Source organism: Sitodiplosis mosellana, unplaced genomic scaffold (genome assembly GCF_009176505.1).
Source record: "Sitodiplosis mosellana isolate CC-2019 unplaced genomic scaffold, AAFC_SMos_1.0 Smas_scaffold_42, whole genome shotgun sequence".
NCBI lineage: Eukaryota > Metazoa > Arthropoda > Insecta > Diptera > Cecidomyiidae > Sitodiplosis > Sitodiplosis mosellana.
This window is the reverse complement of record NW_022595284.1, coordinates 306797-323387: the sequence shown is the minus strand read 5'-3', so window position 1 is coordinate 323387 and position 16591 is coordinate 306797. Positions and strand designations below refer to the sequence as shown.

The window sequence follows — 16591 nt, the reverse complement described above, 5'->3', positions numbered from 1 at the left end:
AAACGTGAAAACATTTTCCCATTTCTTTTCATTTATTTATTTATATGTGTCTAATTGTATATTGATAACATTTTAAAATTCTTGATAATAAATTGTTTTCCAAAAAAGTGTTTTTTTTTATCTAACTTGCTTTTGATCGGACGTGACTTCAGCAAGATTACATACAACAACAAAATTGATAAATTTCCCTCTGTTTATAATGATGTTGAAACTATATCGACCTCAGAATTAGTTTTAATTTGAATAAAATTGAAAAAAAAATAATAGCAGAAACATTGAAATATAAAAAAAGATAATTAAATTAAAAATCAACAAAAAAGTATTGATAGTGTGGGGGTTGACCAAAATTTCATTTTAATCCAATTTCCCTTTCTCTCTCTCTGTCTTTCTTCCTTGTATACATACATATATTTGCAAACAATTCGTTTTTTTTTTAATAATCTGTATTATTTTGTGGCCACATTTGAAAGAAAGTTTCTATCCCTCGAACATTTACAGCGATTTATATTTTTTCATGAATGCAAACATGAAGTATTTCCCTCACTTACAATAGTTCCGATCTCATACGTTTCGGATTTTATTTTTATTAGCAACAAAATAATCAAATTGAAATTACAACGAGTGATTTTTAGTGGGTTCTTCTCTTTTCGAAAGAATTGCAATCGGGTAATTAGAAAGATACGGATTTATTTGAGCTATCTGCCAATCAATGATCTGCGATAACGGGTATTTATCATGCGTTGTTGTGATATACTGCGACTGTAAGTCGTTACGTTCGGATCACGCACTGACGTTGATTCCAGCTAGCTTAAGAGGGCTCGAATTTCCTTGTGCAAATGACATAAGTAGTCCACATAGCTAGCCATGCCGTTTCCAGAACGATCTTCAATCAAATAGTGTCGCAATACATTCTCCAGTTTGTCGCGTGATCGCACAACCGTTACCTAGAAACGTGTCAATAATTGAATGAATTAAAATGAATGTCTGCGAATTGGTTTTGATTTCTCAGACTCATCGTGCAGTCAACTTACTCTCATACAACGTGGCCGTTCCGCTTGGATGCTGTCGATGATGCCACGCACTCGTTTCGATAGTGGATTGTCCAATACTGGTAAGCCCGGTCGATCGGTGTCAATTTGTAGCGAGCATTGCGTACTAAATACGGCCTGTGTGAACTCCGGTGCCAAACTTAAACCTATCCAAACAAACAAATGAACGCCATTTTCTAAGATATATGCCCCATCATCGGCCAATTTCTCAACTGTGCATCGAATCGGTGCTGGAATGTCTGTATCGTTTGGATTGACGTCGTGGATTGGGATCAGCCGTGGATAGAAGTAGAACACTGACATCGGCAGATCCATAATCTGTACAAATTGCATGACATACGAGCGATCATCGCAAGACATATCGGATCCACCGGAAAGCGCATCGTTCTTCATCATACAAGACACATACAACGGCAACAGTTTCATACATTCGGGCAAAATCAATTGGCCGGCCGACGTTGGCGATGCACAATTCTTGCGATAGCATGCCAATATTTGGGCACATCTTGTTTCGAGTGCTTCGCGAACAGCTCGCGGTGTGGAATCCAAAAGTTTGGTCATCAACTATAGTTAGTAAAAAGTAGATACCAAATCGAAATGAGCAAAGTGATGAGGTGACAATAAATTAGGGTGACACTTTACCTGTTTGCCAAAGTAGAGAACCACCGCATCCAAATCGCAACATCGGAATAAATCGGCCATTTGAGTGCATGTTTTCATGGCTAAATTCAAGATTCGAATACGACGTTGACCGCTGCACGATGTGAACAAAAGTGCTACTTGAATGTACACGTTCTCTTCGGGCGGCAACTTGTCGTCATGTTTAATTTCGATTCCAATCGATTTACCGCTTGAAATGGATGCCAAATCCATATCAGTGGTGTTACTCATGAAGAAATGACCATAAAATTCGGTTGGTCGAATTCCAGCTGACGTTCTCACACGCATAACGGCATCGAAGGCAATCGGACGCGAAACATTCTTGATCAGATCGGAAATCACTCGCGGTCCATCGATATCGGCTTGGAAATAGGTGTACTTATAGATTTCACCGCCTGTTAAACGTGACACCTGACCAATCGTAGCCAAATCGATGTATGAATTGTTAAAAATAAATAAGTCTACAGAACAACCGGCTAAAACACATTCCTGTCCCAAATTGTTGTATGCGTTGTTTTGTGGACTCAAAATAGTCTTTTCCTTTTCAGTGCCGAGAAGCTTACGGTCCTCGCGATTCTGAAGACGACCGGGTGCATCTGATACCGGCAACGATGAGTGGAGCACCAACAATTTGCCCGAGCATTCGGATGCTTTAATTGCTTCCAAGCCAGCTTGAACGGCTGGCAACAATATCGTCTCTGTTTCACGTGTATCGCCAAACATTTTCGGAATTTGCTCCATCAAAGCGTCGATAACAGCGCCCGACTCCTCAGGATCAACGAAGAAACCGTCCAACAGTGGCATAAACATTTCATGAATGTCACCCACAACCATCATTTGTGGCTGCGCCAAATTCTCTTTGCAATTGTAGAAATGAACCGAATTGTTGTATGTGATGAAACCGACTTTCATTTTCGAGCGATCGTGACCCTGGTCGATTGGGAGATTTTTCAAAATATTCTTCATTTCACGGCACAACAAATGCACCAAACCGGATTTGATGTTGTTGTAAGATACATCGATTACGAAAATAAATGCTGGCGGCTTCGATGGTTTATTTTCCTGAACAAATGAAAAATGAATTGAACCCATTAGTTCTGAATAAATACAGTGGCATTTGGTATCTATAGAAGTGAAACTTACTCGACAGTATTCTTTTGTCGCAACAAATTCGTATGTGCCTAAAACCAGTTCTGGTCTCTCGTACTTATCGACTCGCTGACCAGCATGGTCCAAGTGTTGGAAGTACTCCGATGGAACTGTAAGTTTTCAACAAACAATAGATTAAGAAAAAAAAGTTGCGATTGTCGTCCTGTATGCTCATCACTTACCTTCGGTAGTGGCTTTGCACATTGCACAACGGAAACGACGACCGGCATCAACGAATTGCATGTTTGGCGACATGTAAGCCTTGCATCGAACGCATCGAATCGGACCAAGTTCACCGAAATCAACGATTGGTGGAACAATTTCACCTTCGCCGGTTTCGGCAAATGGCGAAATGATCAGTGAGAACGGCACTGAAGTTTGTTTAATCATATCTGGTGTTGCTGGTACATTGTACATGGTCGATCGAATGAAACGTGGACCAGAATTTCCTTGATCATGAGTAATGAATTTGGTTGTTACCAATGGTGGCACGGCGCCAATTTCATTCGTTACAAACGGTCCGGTGATTGAACGTTGGTTTTCAGTCATAACTTGAATCGGGTTTGGCATTTGATCGGGATCAAGACGACGTTGTGGTGGTGGTGCAGCCATGCCAGGTGGATACTGATTTGGTTGATTGTATTGTCCAGGACCGGGTTGAGTATACTGAGGACGATTAATTGGTGGCATATTTCCCTGTGGCCCGTAACCTGGCTGCTGCGGATAGTTGGGCTGCGGTGGCATCTGTTGAAGCGGTTGTTGCTGCTAAATTATAATAATCAAAACACATTATTCACAACTATTTGCCAAGGGAAAGGGCCAAAAAATATATATAGATTTACCTGTGGATACTGTGGCATTGGGGGCATTTTATTGCTGTATTGTGGTTGTTGTTGATTGCCTGCGAATGGTGGCTGCTGTGCACCGGGAGAGACCAATGCAGGACCTGGGGGATAATGTTGATTTGGCAATGGCGGTGCTCCCATTGGATTAGTAGGCACTTGATTCAATGGTGGCTGCGCAATCGGTTGCTGGGGTTGCTGTTGCAACGATGCCTGTGGATACTGCTGCAATGGTTGTGATGCTTGTCTTAGCTGACTGTCTGGACCGTTAGCTTGAGGCAGTTGACCAGATAACTGTCCAGGCAATGGTGGGTGTGCAAAATTCGGATTTGCAGATGGGGGACGATTCTGTTGTGGTGGAAGTTGTGGATTGGGCGGACCCTGTTGTAATGGTGCTTGTGGCTAAAAATGAAAAAAACAAATTGTTAATCAAGGGTTCGATAATGTTAGTTGTGATGTTTAGGTTCAGACTTACTTGTGGTGGAAATTGACTGGTCGAACCATTGAATGGTGGTTGCGCTTGTGGTGCACCGTTCGCCGTAGGCGGTGCATATGGATTTGGATTGATATTGCTAGGGGGCATCGGGGGTCTGTTATTTAATGCTTGATTCGGTTGTTGTTGTTGTTGCTGCAATTGAGGCTGTTGTGCAACCGGCGGTGCCATCACTGGTTTATTTGCATACGCAGCCTGTGGTGGCAAGTTCCCAAAAGGTGGCTGATTTGGAGCTGCATGCATTTGTCTTGGCGATGCTTTGGCCGATGCAAAATCATTATTCAGCGACAGACCAGCCATTTGATTCGGCAACCTCTGTATTTTGAAAAGGAATCAATCACTTTACTTTTCGATTTAAAATAAGACATTAAAATAACATTACATTCGGTGGCAGTTGATTGCCATTGTAGTTCGGTTGTGGTGGAAAATTTGGAGTTGGCTGCGGCGGCTGACTATATTGAGGATTCATTTTCGATCGATTGATGAATTAATTCTAAACAAAAAAATCTGTGGAAACAGTTAGGCACCAATTAGATCCAGACGTCGTTTAGAGGGGAAAAAAACAAATTGATTAAATGTTTCGAAACACTGAATGTTGTCACGTCACTAAAAATTGCTTCCAACAAAATACGTTTTGTAATATCCGGTACACATAAGCACAGACATGAAAAAGCAAAGTTTTGATTGTTTTTCTTCAATTTATTTTTATTTGAACAATTGTTTCACTCAAAAAGTAAATATTTTTCTGAAAAATTACACAAATCGTTTGAAGACTCTCTGAACACTCCAAGTCAAAAGCAACTTTCACTTTATGCACTGGGGAAATTTTCGCTATACAATTTCGTTTACGTTTAGTGATTTTTCCCGTTTGATTATTTATTTGCTGGCATTTAATTTACCTTTCTGATTTTCAATACGTGCGAATTGCTGCCGGCAAAATGTTCATTCTTCAGACACAAGCTGAATATTTATTTTTCTTCGTTTTGTTTCTTTTATGAGTTTAAAAACTTTTGCAAGCAATACTTTTCCACGTCAGACTGCTTTCATGCAGTAAATACCTAGTATATGTACACTTTGATATTGTCTCTGTCAGTCGTCGCCTGCGTGGCAGCAATATGGAACTGAACGAAACGCTTGGATGACCTATCGTTGCTATGACATTTATGACGGTGATGCAAATGAGGTTAGGTTTCATCTCATATACTCTTCTTTATCTTAATCTTTGACATTTCATTCAATGCTCCCGTATGCTAATTGAAAACAAACAACAAATTGTTCGCGTTGTTGTTTGGTACGTTTGTAAATTTATTTCTCAGTTTTTTTTTCGTTTTCATAGAAAATTGTTTTGATTGTTTCACAATACCAAAAAAATAGGGAAGAAAAAGGAAAATAATATTTTTGAAATCTCCAACAAACAAATAACGTAATGCCCATTAATCTAAAATAAAAACTATGCGCATGATAAATCTGTGAAATATTTTTGTTTCGTTTCTGAAATGCACCGTGGTCCTTGATTGTTTACATGAGATTGCATTGTGATGGGTCACTGAATTGACCTGGGTCAAATTCTGGGATGCCGCCTGCAGTTGGATTACCGATCAAATCGGCTGGCGGTTGTCCGTACTCATTCAACTGTAAAAAACCATTGTCTGTTAGTTTTCCATAAAAGTAATTAATCTTCATTTATGGACATACTTTCTGCATGTTCTTCAAAACAATTTTGAAACGTTCATTTTTGACTTCAGTCGAATCGTTTGGCGTCTCCTTCTCCAACTCCGTGCAGATGACTTTGAAGAGCTCTTGTTGTTTGCCATATCGGTCTTTGTCCGCTTCACTGATTTTATCTTTGTTCTCGTCCAACCATGCGGGGTATTTCTCAAGCATTTCTTTTAGGCTCGGCAACAAAACTTCGGCACTTAGCAAAGACTGCATCATGCCTTGCATCACCGGCAGGAATGGATTATCGCCGGAATCCTGAACAAATAAACATATAAATGTCAAAATTATTGCGTAAAAATTGTGAATGAAACTCGAAGCCTACATCATCCAAGTTCAACCCGGAGAACATTCCAGACAATCCTTCTGGTGGGATTGGCTCTTGCAAAAGGCCTGATCCTTCTTTCAAAGACTTCAACGCTTCTGTCAAACTATCAGCTAATTGGGGCTCAGTCGGTAAAGTTGCGTTCTCATCCATTCCCTGCACTGCCATAGCTGCCGCTTCTGTTTGTTCGAAATTCAATAGTTAGAAAATCATTTTCAAACAGTAGACTTTGTTTCAATCATACCAGCCATTTTTTGGAAAGTCATGTTAATTTGATCTCCAGACGGAGCATTATCAACTCCGCCAAACACATTGGCCATGCGTTCTTCAAACAATTTAGCTTGTTGCCTACGGTAATCATTTGAAGCACATTATGAATTTCGATGAAAATGCAAACAATCTGAAAAAGATGACTCACGTGATGAATTCTTCATTCCATACTTCAGCGCTTGCTTTGGGCTCCGAAGCATCTGCACTTTTATCTCCGCTCTTCGATTGATTTCCAGCGTCAAAATCATTTAGGGCGCCTAAAATACGATTTTTATTTCATTGTTGATTATGTTCTTTTGCTTAGAGCGAACGAAAAGAGAAATTGGCCCGTTCCATTTGAACACATGACATCCAATTGAAATTTATTTAAATTACATAATTTGCATTCGCAATTGTTGCTCTTCCGATTAAATGAGTCAGACTGCGTCGTAAATTCGAATACTCACTATTCAATAAATCGTCCAAATCTTTATCATTCACTGATTTTGAATTTGACGCCTTGTCCGACATTCTGAATATTTCGTATGTGCGGCTGAGTTGAACGAAATTCGTGTCACACCAATTATTTCGAATCGATTTTAGTAGACTAAAACTGCGATATAACTTTCACGATGTGACATAAAGAAAATCGCAGTGAACCGAAGGAAAAAAAAGTTCTGTGGGTGTTTTTTTTACTCGACAAATAAACAAGTGTCAAAGTGACAGATCGTAGTTCGTGGTTCGTGTTGATATTTTGGCATGAATGCAACGTTGAAATATCGATTAAGTCTTTAATTACAATTGAGACGAGTAATGACTTTTAATGGAAAATACTTCCAAGCACAAAATTCTCCATTCACTTTAATTGTCTATGCAATTAGGTGCATACTCATTAAATAGTTTGTGTAATTTTTGTTCAACTGAACGAAACCTGGAAATGTAGAGGTCGCCCGTGGTCGAAACAGAGACAGAAGATGTTGCACCATATATTTGTCTCACTTCAATGTTGTTCAACCGAACATGTCATTTAGGACCGACCATGCTGCTTTGATATTTTTGAATACTTCGAATCGTTTCGCATTGTTTCAATCAGGTTATAGACTAAAATTAAGAATTTATAATGTCGGACACAAGTGATATGGACAGTTTTGATGAAGAGGAGGTTAAGCAGAAGCCAGCGAAGAAGAAGAAGACAATCAAGCAGGTGAATGGAAAATGGAAAGAAACCGATATGAACGACAATGATGGTGGACAAGAAAGCGGTGATGGTGACGATAACGATGACGATGGGCATGAGGATGGTGAAGAAGGCGAGGGTAAAAGAACCAAAACAATGCGCATCAATCCACTGAATTTGATCAGGAATAAAGAAATTCGTCATAAGTTATTCAAGAAACAGCAACAGGCCAAGAAAAAAGAACAGAAAAAAGCGCGTAAACAACGCAAATTGGAAGGTGGTCCACGCAGCACCGGTCATACAATCGAAAGTTTACGTGAAAAGGACCACACAACAGTCGAAAATCTTGAAGATTCCGACAATGAAGAGTTGCGGAAAGAGTTGGAAATTGATGATTTCAGCGAATATTTTGCACGTGAATACACACCCAAAGTGCTGATCACCTATGCCGATAACCCCGTTACCAAAACCAGGAAATTTGGCATTGAACTGGCCCGTATCATTCCAAATGCGTTGGCTAAAATCCGAAATCGGTCATCCATTAAGAAGATGGTGAAAAGTGCGATCCGAGAGAACTTCACCGATATCATCATTATCAACGAGAATAATCGTGAACCAAACGGTATGGTAGTTGTTCATTTGCCCAATGGGCCAACGGCTCACTTCAAATTGAGCAATGTACGTATCACTAAGGAAATTCGTCGTAGTCATTTAGAATTCACCAAACATCGGCCGGAAGTGATTCTAACGAATTTCACAACACGTTTGGGTTTGTCTGTTGGTCGTATGCTGGGCGCATTGTTCCACCACGATCCAGAATTTAAAGGACGTCGTGCGGTTACATTTCACAATCAACGTGATTACATTTTCTTCCGACACCATCGCTACGAATTCGCTAAAGACGGAAGCCGAGCTAAACTCCGAGAATTGGGGCCGAGATTCACGCTGAAGTTGAGATCAGTTCAAGAAGGTACATTCGACAGCAAATACGGTGATTACGACTGGATGATAACAAACAAACGACACGCAATGGAAGGTCGTCGACGATTCTTCTTATAAATTTTCATCAGAATCTAAACAAATTGTTTTAACAAAAAAATGTATGAACTTTGAATGAATGAATAAATTAAATAAAATGATAATTATTCAGAAAAAGTCCATTAGTTTTTATTAAGCTGTTTATTCTCTTGAAACATATTTCAATTTTGGACTTATCAATCAGCCCCATTAAATCTTTTATTGGCATGTAGATTCATACATTATTGGCTGACACACATTCAGTCTACAAATAAGCTTGTTAAAATCTAACAATTTTAGGTGTGTTCATCATCGCTCCATCTGAAAATTATGCTACCTTCCGAAAAACGCATTTCCATATTTCTTTGGAATCAGAACTTTACTTTATTGTATTTTTTTTTTGTTTTTTTAATTAAATGATGACATTTATACAATTTCAATCGTTATTGTTATTGTGGTTTCATAAACCGAAAATTCACGTGAATAGAATGAACAATTTAGTTATCGCTCAGAGCAGCTACACCAGGCAAGACTTTTCCTTCGAGCAATTCCAGTGAAGCACCACCGCCGGTTGAGACGTGGGAAACGCTTTCTTCTGTTCCCCATTTCGCGCAGCATGAAGCAGTATCACCTCCGCCGATAATGGAAACGGTTCCATTTTTGGTGGCAGCAACAACAGCATCCATCAATGATTTGGTACCGTTGGCGAAGCTCTTGAATTCGAACACACCTGGTGGTCCGTTCCACACGATGAGTTTGGCGCGTGCAACGACAGCAGAAAAGGCTTCGTTGGTTTTTGGTCCAACATCCAAGCCCATACATCCATCTGGAATACCGCCGCTAACATCAGCGCTACCAACAGCAGCGTCCTCAGCGAATTTATCACCGGTCACGAAATCGACTGGCAAGTGGATTTGAACATTCTTTGCTTTTGCTTTTTCAATTAATTTTGGTACAATTTTTGCACCATCTGCATCGAACAATGAGCCTCCAATGCTCAAGTTGTTGAGTACTTTCAAGAAAGTGAAAGCCATACCACCGCCAATGATCATCTCATCAACTTTGTCCAACAAATTTTCGATCAATTCTGTAACAAAACAAACACAATTAATTCAAATCCGAAAAAAAACAACTGTTTTTACTACTTACGAATTTTGTCAGCGACTTTAGCACCGCCCAAGATAGCCAAAAATGGTCGTGATGGGTTGTCCAAGGCTTGTGAGAAGTATTTCAATTCTTTGCTCAAGAGAAGACCAGCAGCACGAACATCGTAACCTTCTCCCAACATTGAGCTGTGTGCACGATGGGCTGTGCCGAATGCGTCGTTGACATAGACATCCGCCAATTTGCGCAAACTTTCACGGAATGCTTTTACTTTGGCTGGATCAGCCTTGACTTTGGCGCCATTGGCATCAACACCTTTACCTTCTTCCTCGACGTAGAAGCGCAAATTTTCCAACAAAATGATGGAGCCAGGTGCTGGGTCTTTGCAAGCCTCTTCCACCTCTGCGCCAACGCAATCGTTCAAGAATTTGACGTCTTTGCCCAACAATGTTTTCAATTCATCGGCAACTGGAGCCAAGGTGTATTTCAGATTTTTGTTGCCATCTGGACGACCCAAATGTGAGCAGAGCACCTAAAATCATATTTATATATTTGGAATATCGATGATTTTTAACGAAATAGTAACTAATGAATTACGTAACAGGTACTTACAACAGACTTAGCATTTCTGCCCAAAACGTGTTTCACGGTGTCCAAAGCAGCGACGATACGTTGGTTGCTCGTGATTTTCCCCTCTTTCATTGGCACATTAAAATCAACGCTGAAATAACGCAAAAATGTCACATACAATCATTCACTCCGCAAGATTTGTTCATGTTCATTGAAGTCAAGTGTCAAAACTTGAATCGCACTTCAGTACATTATTGCATGTTGCTAAGCCGAAATTACGTGATATGACTGTAATTCGTTGAAAATTCAATAAAACTTACCGAATCAAGACGCGCTTTCCAGCAACATCGACCTTTTCAACGCTAAGTTTGTTCAATGCCATTTTTGCTAATTGAAATTTACGAAAAATCCTTAGTGATCGTGAACTTAAACTCTTTTGCTGCAAACACCGCAAAAACTCTTGCACCAATGCTATCAATTGGAGTGTAAATGTCACCTCAATGTCATTTCAAAACGAATCAATATTGTAGATACGAAGAAACTAATGCCATCTCTTGAAGAACTTTCAAATGAGCCTATGGAAAGCTCGTCACATATAATTCAAGTGGAATTGGAGAAATAAAATCAACGGAAATTTAAAACGCAAGCAAACATTGAATTTTCTGTCTTTAAAACTTATTTTACAACACAGATTTTCTGATTTTGAATAAAATACTTGCATTTATCGAAATATTATTTGGTTGCAGCAAACGTGATGGCGAGAAGAGGTGCAGCTTTGGCCGATATTAAAACCAATGAAGAGTTGAACGAGCTTCTCAAAACGAAATGCGTTCATTGTTTGTATAAAAATGTGTCAGTTTCTATACTGAATTTTTTAACTCAATATTTTGTAGTGCTAAATGTATACGACGGATTTTTTGGCCCATGCAATGCCATCGCAACGAATCTGCGCGATTTTAAAATGGTGCATGCTGGTGACGATCTTCAAGTAACAAGTGTGAGTCCAATTAAATAAATAGTCACTCGTGGATTTTCTACTAGCTGTATTTGGTTTTTGCAGGTAAACGCGGATCAAATTGATGTTTTCAGGCGATTTCGACACAAAAGTGAACCAGCCTACTTGATTGTTTTAGTATGACACAAAAAACTTTGAAGAATAATTTGTTTTAAATTGAAATATATTCTTTGACTTGATCAGGATGGTCGCATAATCAATTCGTACTATGGCACAAATGTAACTGAGCTTCTTAGTATACTGAAGGAGGAAATTGCTCTATTTAAATCAGGTGCGCAAACTGGACGACAGACATTCGAACTACGTGAAATGAGTGCACTCGAGGGCCAGCGCTTCAGAACCAAACGAGACGAAATGATTTTCAATAGGAAACAAGATCAAATGAAAAAGGCTCAACTCGTTCACGATTATCGAATGAGCGTAACCGATAGCATAATGGATAATGTGGCCGATGTTGGTGTCACAGTGTTTATGCCACATGTTTTAGATGATAAATTGCTTGGGAACCTGATCGAGCCATCGACACAGAGCAATATGGCTATGAAAACCAATGTGACCACGAAAATCACAAGAGAAGACTTGGAAATGATTAATTTTGACACCCAAAATATGTCACCAGTTCTATTCAACCACATCAGAGATAGGGAGGTTTTGATTATAGCCTGGAAGATGGCTTCAGGGGAGTTACGTCCGATTGATGGTATAAATATGCTTTTAATTTCGAAATTCAATGTATTTTCATCTGTTAAAATGTCTGTTGGTTCTGCTCAAAATTCCAGAGATGTTTGCTGAATTTGCAAAGTCATTAAGAGTGGAAGCCGAATTTGAAAAGGCAAAAGACAAGAAGGCAAGAAAGGGAAAGAAAGGAAAGAAACCGAAAGAGGCCAAAACGAAGAAGGAAGCCGAAGTCAAAGTCGAAGAAGTGCAAGTTGAAGAGGGAGAACAAGAAGCGCTACCATTTAAACTTCCAATGTTACCAGTTCCCTTGATGGATTTGAAACGAGCAAAAGCCGACCCAATTCAAATTGAGCCGATTGATTTGCAGTTCATCGAATCGGACCAAGATATAATAAAGTTACTCAGCGAAAGTATAATGGTGTATACTGAAGAACGCATTACCAAAATGCATAACAAATGTATCAAAGAGGCGCTCGTTGAAGTGATTGAAAACACGAAACCAGAAGAAGTAGAAGGAGAGCAGAAGAAGCCAAATAAGAAGAAAAAGGTAGCCTCAAAGGCGTCCAAATCGTCAGCTAGAGGTGAAGTTATTTTTGATCCAAAGGATAAAGAAACAGCACATGTTTGTCCAGTTTGGACTCCACCGACGCCAAGATCCCATGCATCAATCCTTTATCTATACTTTCGAAGGGTAATTTTATCACAATTTCCAAGAAATAAAAATCTTAACTCTTTTCATTTCAAATTCCAATAAACAGCTCCTTAGCTTCTTTCTGCCAATGGATCCACCAGGCGCCGATCGTTATGTTATTGTTGGTATGACTGTTGAATTTCATTGCATTTTTTCATTTTTTTCTAACGAGTTTCAATAGTTTTTCCCGCATCAAGACATGAGGAAATTTTGGACTTTATGAAGGATCATCTCGAATATCACAAGGAAATACTGGCTCATGGGCTGTTCAGAGGCTTTGTTGATGGTGAAAATTATGAAAATACGGTACTCGTATGCAAAACGGGAATAGAGTATCGCATGGGCATCATGGAACCGTAAATTTTGACCAATTATGTGTTTTCCACGTGTTTTTTTCACTACAAAATATTTTTTCCAGTGAAGACAAATTTATATTGAAAGTAATTGCGAATACTGAAGCTTTGTTGGCACTTGTTGAACTGGAACCGGAGTTTGTGAGCCAAAACGAGCTCGATGGCCGAGATGAGTGCGATGTCATATTCCCGTTGGGCTATATCAGTATTTCTGAGGAAGAAGCTGAAGCCGAGATGAAATTCGAGGGGCTATTGGAGGATGACGAAGGTGAAGAAGGCATAGGTGCAGAGGAAGGTGAACAGGATGGCGAGAGCAAAGCTAACGACGAAGTCGAAAGCAAAGCTGACGAAATTGAAAGCACAGCACCAACGGAAAATGGGGAGAAAGATGTAGAAGAAAATGTTGAAAAAGATGTGGAAGGATCAGAGGTTGGCGAAGCACCAAGTGTTAGCGCTAAAAGTATTGAAAACAATACCACTGAAAAAAGTAATGCCGAATAAATCAAATTGAGATGTGTAAAACGACACCTATTCACTGTGTAATCATTTGAAATAGAATTCTAATTCAATTCATCTGCATTTATTTGCACCAGTTTCAAAGAGTTTGGCTTTGATATAGAAATTTCATTCCGTAATTCGGTGGAAATAAGAGCACAAGTCCAATTTATCAAGAGTTCCCTTCGCACCGTGCCGTTGATGTGATAATGAAGATTTTTGGCATAATAATAAAAGCGTATCAACGGCGAAAAACTTTTTGAATCATTACGAGATCGCATTCACCTGGTGCTATGAGCCAAAACGAAATTATCATTTCCTTTGAATTGAATATCGTGTTCGCCGAGATGTGAATCAACTGAATGTGGAAACGTGAAGTACTGAACGCAGCAACGGCGGCGTAATATCATTCACAAAACTTCCGATAAAATTGTCTAGATTCTATTTGCTGGCGCAAAACGAAACTTTATGGACGTATTCAGGTGGAATATGCAAAGTGCTAAAAAGCCCCTCTCGAAATATGGAAAATTCAATTGAAAAGTCTGTGTAATCAAAATCACGCATCAATTGTCACTCACTTTATACTTGTTATGAACGCGCACAAAGCAAAGCATTCCGAGCGATAACTTTTCGGTTGCTGGCTTGTTACCGTCGTGTGTGTGTATGACAGTGCCCAATATTTGATGCGCCAACAACAACAGGTCTGCTACTAAAAAGCTTATTTCACAACACAAAGCAAGAAACATGGTAACTGAATATTTCCAATTTCAGTATTTTTTTGTCGTCTTCTTTGAAGTGATCACTTGAAAAAAAATGACATATATTCCGATCCATATTTCATTTAATTGAATTTAGATGATGCTAAAAGTGTATATAAAATTGTTCATGGCATGGGGTGGGAAGAAGGCAGTGGGAAGAAATGTGTGGCGAAGTTTGCCAACTGAATCGATCAATCAAACTACAAAACAAACTTATGAACATCTGAAGACAATCTGATAATTGCAATCGATAAACGTTTTGTGGAAAAATTTGCCACCGTTTCGACAGGTATGCAATGGATCGACCACAAGAGACATATTGTCGTTTCGTTATAAATAGCATTTCCTGAATGAAAATTTCATTTATGTTACCTGAATGTTAAATATAACCTGGCTTCTTCAATAAAAGTTTCATCATTTGGTCTTAAATGTGATTGGAATATTCCGAAAAGATATTTGCGAAGAATGTTCGCCTAAGGTGTCAAAACATTATCAATGCATCGTTTATATGATGTGTACGGATTTGTTTCCGGCGAGACGTCAAAACATTGATCAAGTTCATTCGTTTCGCCTTAGCACAATCACCACGCCACGCCACGATTGGTCATAAATAATAATTAAAATGTCAGTGTACGAAATGAGTTGGCGGAAAGTTTGTGATTTCATGTGAAAAATAACCGGAAATGAAAGCAAACACAAAATGAAAAGTCATCGATTTCTCCTATCTATTGATCTTTCATCACCCAGCATCGAGATTACCAATATACGACCAATTGGGTCTTTGGTTGATTTTCGCTCCATTTTGTCGTGCTTCATTTGAATCGAAGGAAGTTAATAAAAGGCATTTCGATATGAAAACAATATCTTTTCACTGGAACTGTTATCCCTTTGCGTCGTTTTCCCATTTTAATTTGGGGAATGGTGAAAAGAGGTGCTAGCGTGGAAAAAAAAGTTCGACGTCTGATGAATTTGAATTAGCTTAATACACTCCACGAAAACGAGCCACTTTTTGTGTGTGATGCGTGCGAGTGAGTGAGTGAGAGACGTTCCTGGTTTTTGTGTTATTTTTTAAATATACGGCACCAGTTCCCGAACACCAACAATGTAATCAATCAATTGAAACGCAGACTGGAGATGATGTTGCAAGTCATTCAAGGCGAACAGCCTCCAGGGTAATACACACAGAACCGAATCGTTTATTCTCTTCTCGTTTGCTCAGTGAAGAGAAAAAAGAGAAGAGAGTGAGAGAAAAAAATGTTCGCAATTTTAATTCAAAGCGTACATGCATCATTCCATCCACACACACACACATACAGCCTCGAGTATGCTTTAAACATAGACGTCGCAAAAAAATACAAATGAAAGTGGAAACAAGGAAGCGAGAAAAAAACGAATGAGAAGAAAATGGAATGACATGAATTCAATTCAGTTCCGTTTGTGTATTTCGTAGCGCGCTCATTTTTCTGCTTTCGACAACGTCAACACATTCAGTAATAATTCAGTTACTATTTTCCCATTTTGCTTTCGATTGGAATTGTTTCGCTTATTTTCTCCCCAGAAAAAATGCTATCGTTCCGATTTTACCTCACAAAATAAAACAAACAACTTGTTGTACTTTCACATCACGTTCGGGCTATTCATTGTGTGCAAAAGAATGCGGTGCTTGTTAAAAGAAGCCGAGAGAAAAATAGATACGGCACCATTATTTTGTAATCATAACACACAATACAGACGTCTGCTATGATGAGACAACAAAACACAAATTGTTATTATGAAAGTAACATTAGTTGCAGAACCGAAAAGCGAAAGCAAAGCTGAAAATTTGGAAATGGCCTGATGTAAATGATTCACGCACCGAAATTCGGTGCAGACATTTCAAATTACACGTTCGGAATTAATCGAGTTGTTGTTGGATGCTCGAAAACAACTACTGCATGCGGAATGCGACTGAATGTACAATTTAACATGATGCATGCAAAAAGTGGCTTCTGAAAAATTAAGGAGAACACTTTTTCGGAATGTACGCATGTATCCTTATGATGCATATAAATGTTTTAGAATACATTACTTTTATTTGCAAGCTCATGCTTGCATGAACTCTCTTTGATCAAAATGTGCATATGATGATGATGATTTTACTTTTTTTGTAGAAAATGCGAATGGATAATGACAATCCGATTCTGGTTGCTTTTCTGTCAATCGATTTAAATGCGGTGCACATGCAGTGCATGATTATGACGCAAAAAATAT

The 16591-nt window shown here is 39.0% G+C and overlaps 5 protein-coding genes across 7 annotated transcripts; 2 read left to right on the top strand and 3 right to left on the bottom strand.

Moving 5' to 3' along the window:
• Positions 1-13: 13 nt before the first annotated feature.
• On the bottom strand, positions 14-5362 carry LOC129569737 (protein transport protein Sec24C). 3 transcript variants are annotated; one of them, XM_055448878.1, is made up of 10 exons: positions 5093-5310; positions 4951-5024; positions 4576-4700; positions 4176-4508; positions 3701-4102; positions 3041-3623; positions 2853-2968; positions 1692-2771; positions 1032-1613; positions 14-944 (listed from the first exon to the last, which is right to left on the bottom strand). In XM_055448878.1, the coding sequence occupies exons 3-10, from the start codon at positions 4660-4662 to the stop codon at positions 804-806; spliced, it is 3324 nt and encodes a 1107-aa protein (XP_055304853.1). In that variant the 5' UTR covers positions 4663-4700; positions 4951-5024; positions 5093-5310; the 3' UTR covers positions 14-803. The 3 variants fall into 3 exon arrangements, with proteins under 3 accessions (XP_055304853.1, XP_055304852.1, XP_055304854.1); XM_055448877.1 differs by lacking the exon at positions 4951-5024 and having other exon boundaries at positions 5093-5362; XM_055448879.1 differs by lacking the exon at positions 4951-5024 and having other exon boundaries at positions 3041-3620; positions 5093-5328.
• Positions 5363-5468: 106 nt separating this feature from the next.
• LOC129569741 (peroxisomal biogenesis factor 19) lies at positions 5469-7400 on the bottom strand. The gene is made up of 6 exons (XM_055448884.1): positions 6951-7400; positions 6653-6761; positions 6479-6582; positions 6235-6413; positions 5889-6167; positions 5469-5825 (listed from the first exon to the last, which is right to left on the bottom strand). Exons 1-6 carry the CDS (start codon positions 7012-7014, stop codon positions 5712-5714), a joined length of 849 nt encoding a protein of 282 aa, XP_055304859.1. The 5' UTR covers positions 7015-7400; the 3' UTR covers positions 5469-5711.
• An 85-nt stretch (positions 7401-7485) lies between these two features.
• On the top strand, positions 7486-8815 carry LOC129569740 (probable ribosome production factor 1). Its single transcript, XM_055448883.1, has one exon. The coding sequence runs from the start codon at positions 7604-7606 to the stop codon at positions 8717-8719; it is 1116 nt and encodes a 371-aa protein (XP_055304858.1). The 5' UTR covers positions 7486-7603; the 3' UTR covers positions 8720-8815.
• Positions 8816-9037: 222 nt separating this feature from the next.
• Positions 9038-10840, bottom strand: LOC129569738 (phosphoglycerate kinase). Its single transcript, XM_055448880.1, has 4 exons — positions 10672-10840; positions 10394-10502; positions 9827-10313; positions 9038-9764 (listed from the first exon to the last, which is right to left on the bottom strand). Exons 1-4 carry the CDS (start codon positions 10731-10733, stop codon positions 9175-9177), a joined length of 1248 nt encoding a protein of 415 aa, XP_055304855.1. The 5' UTR covers positions 10734-10840; the 3' UTR covers positions 9038-9174.
• Positions 10841-11104: 264 nt separating this feature from the next.
• On the top strand, positions 11105-13605 carry LOC129569734 (uncharacterized). The gene is made up of 8 exons (XM_055448874.1): positions 11105-11187; positions 11245-11348; positions 11412-11483; positions 11550-12066; positions 12146-12735; positions 12803-12860; positions 12917-13091; positions 13154-13605. The coding sequence occupies exons 1-8, from the start codon at positions 11106-11108 to the stop codon at positions 13587-13589; spliced, it is 2034 nt and encodes a 677-aa protein (XP_055304849.1). The 5' UTR covers position 11105; the 3' UTR covers positions 13590-13605.
• Positions 13606-16591: the final 2986 nt, after the last annotated feature.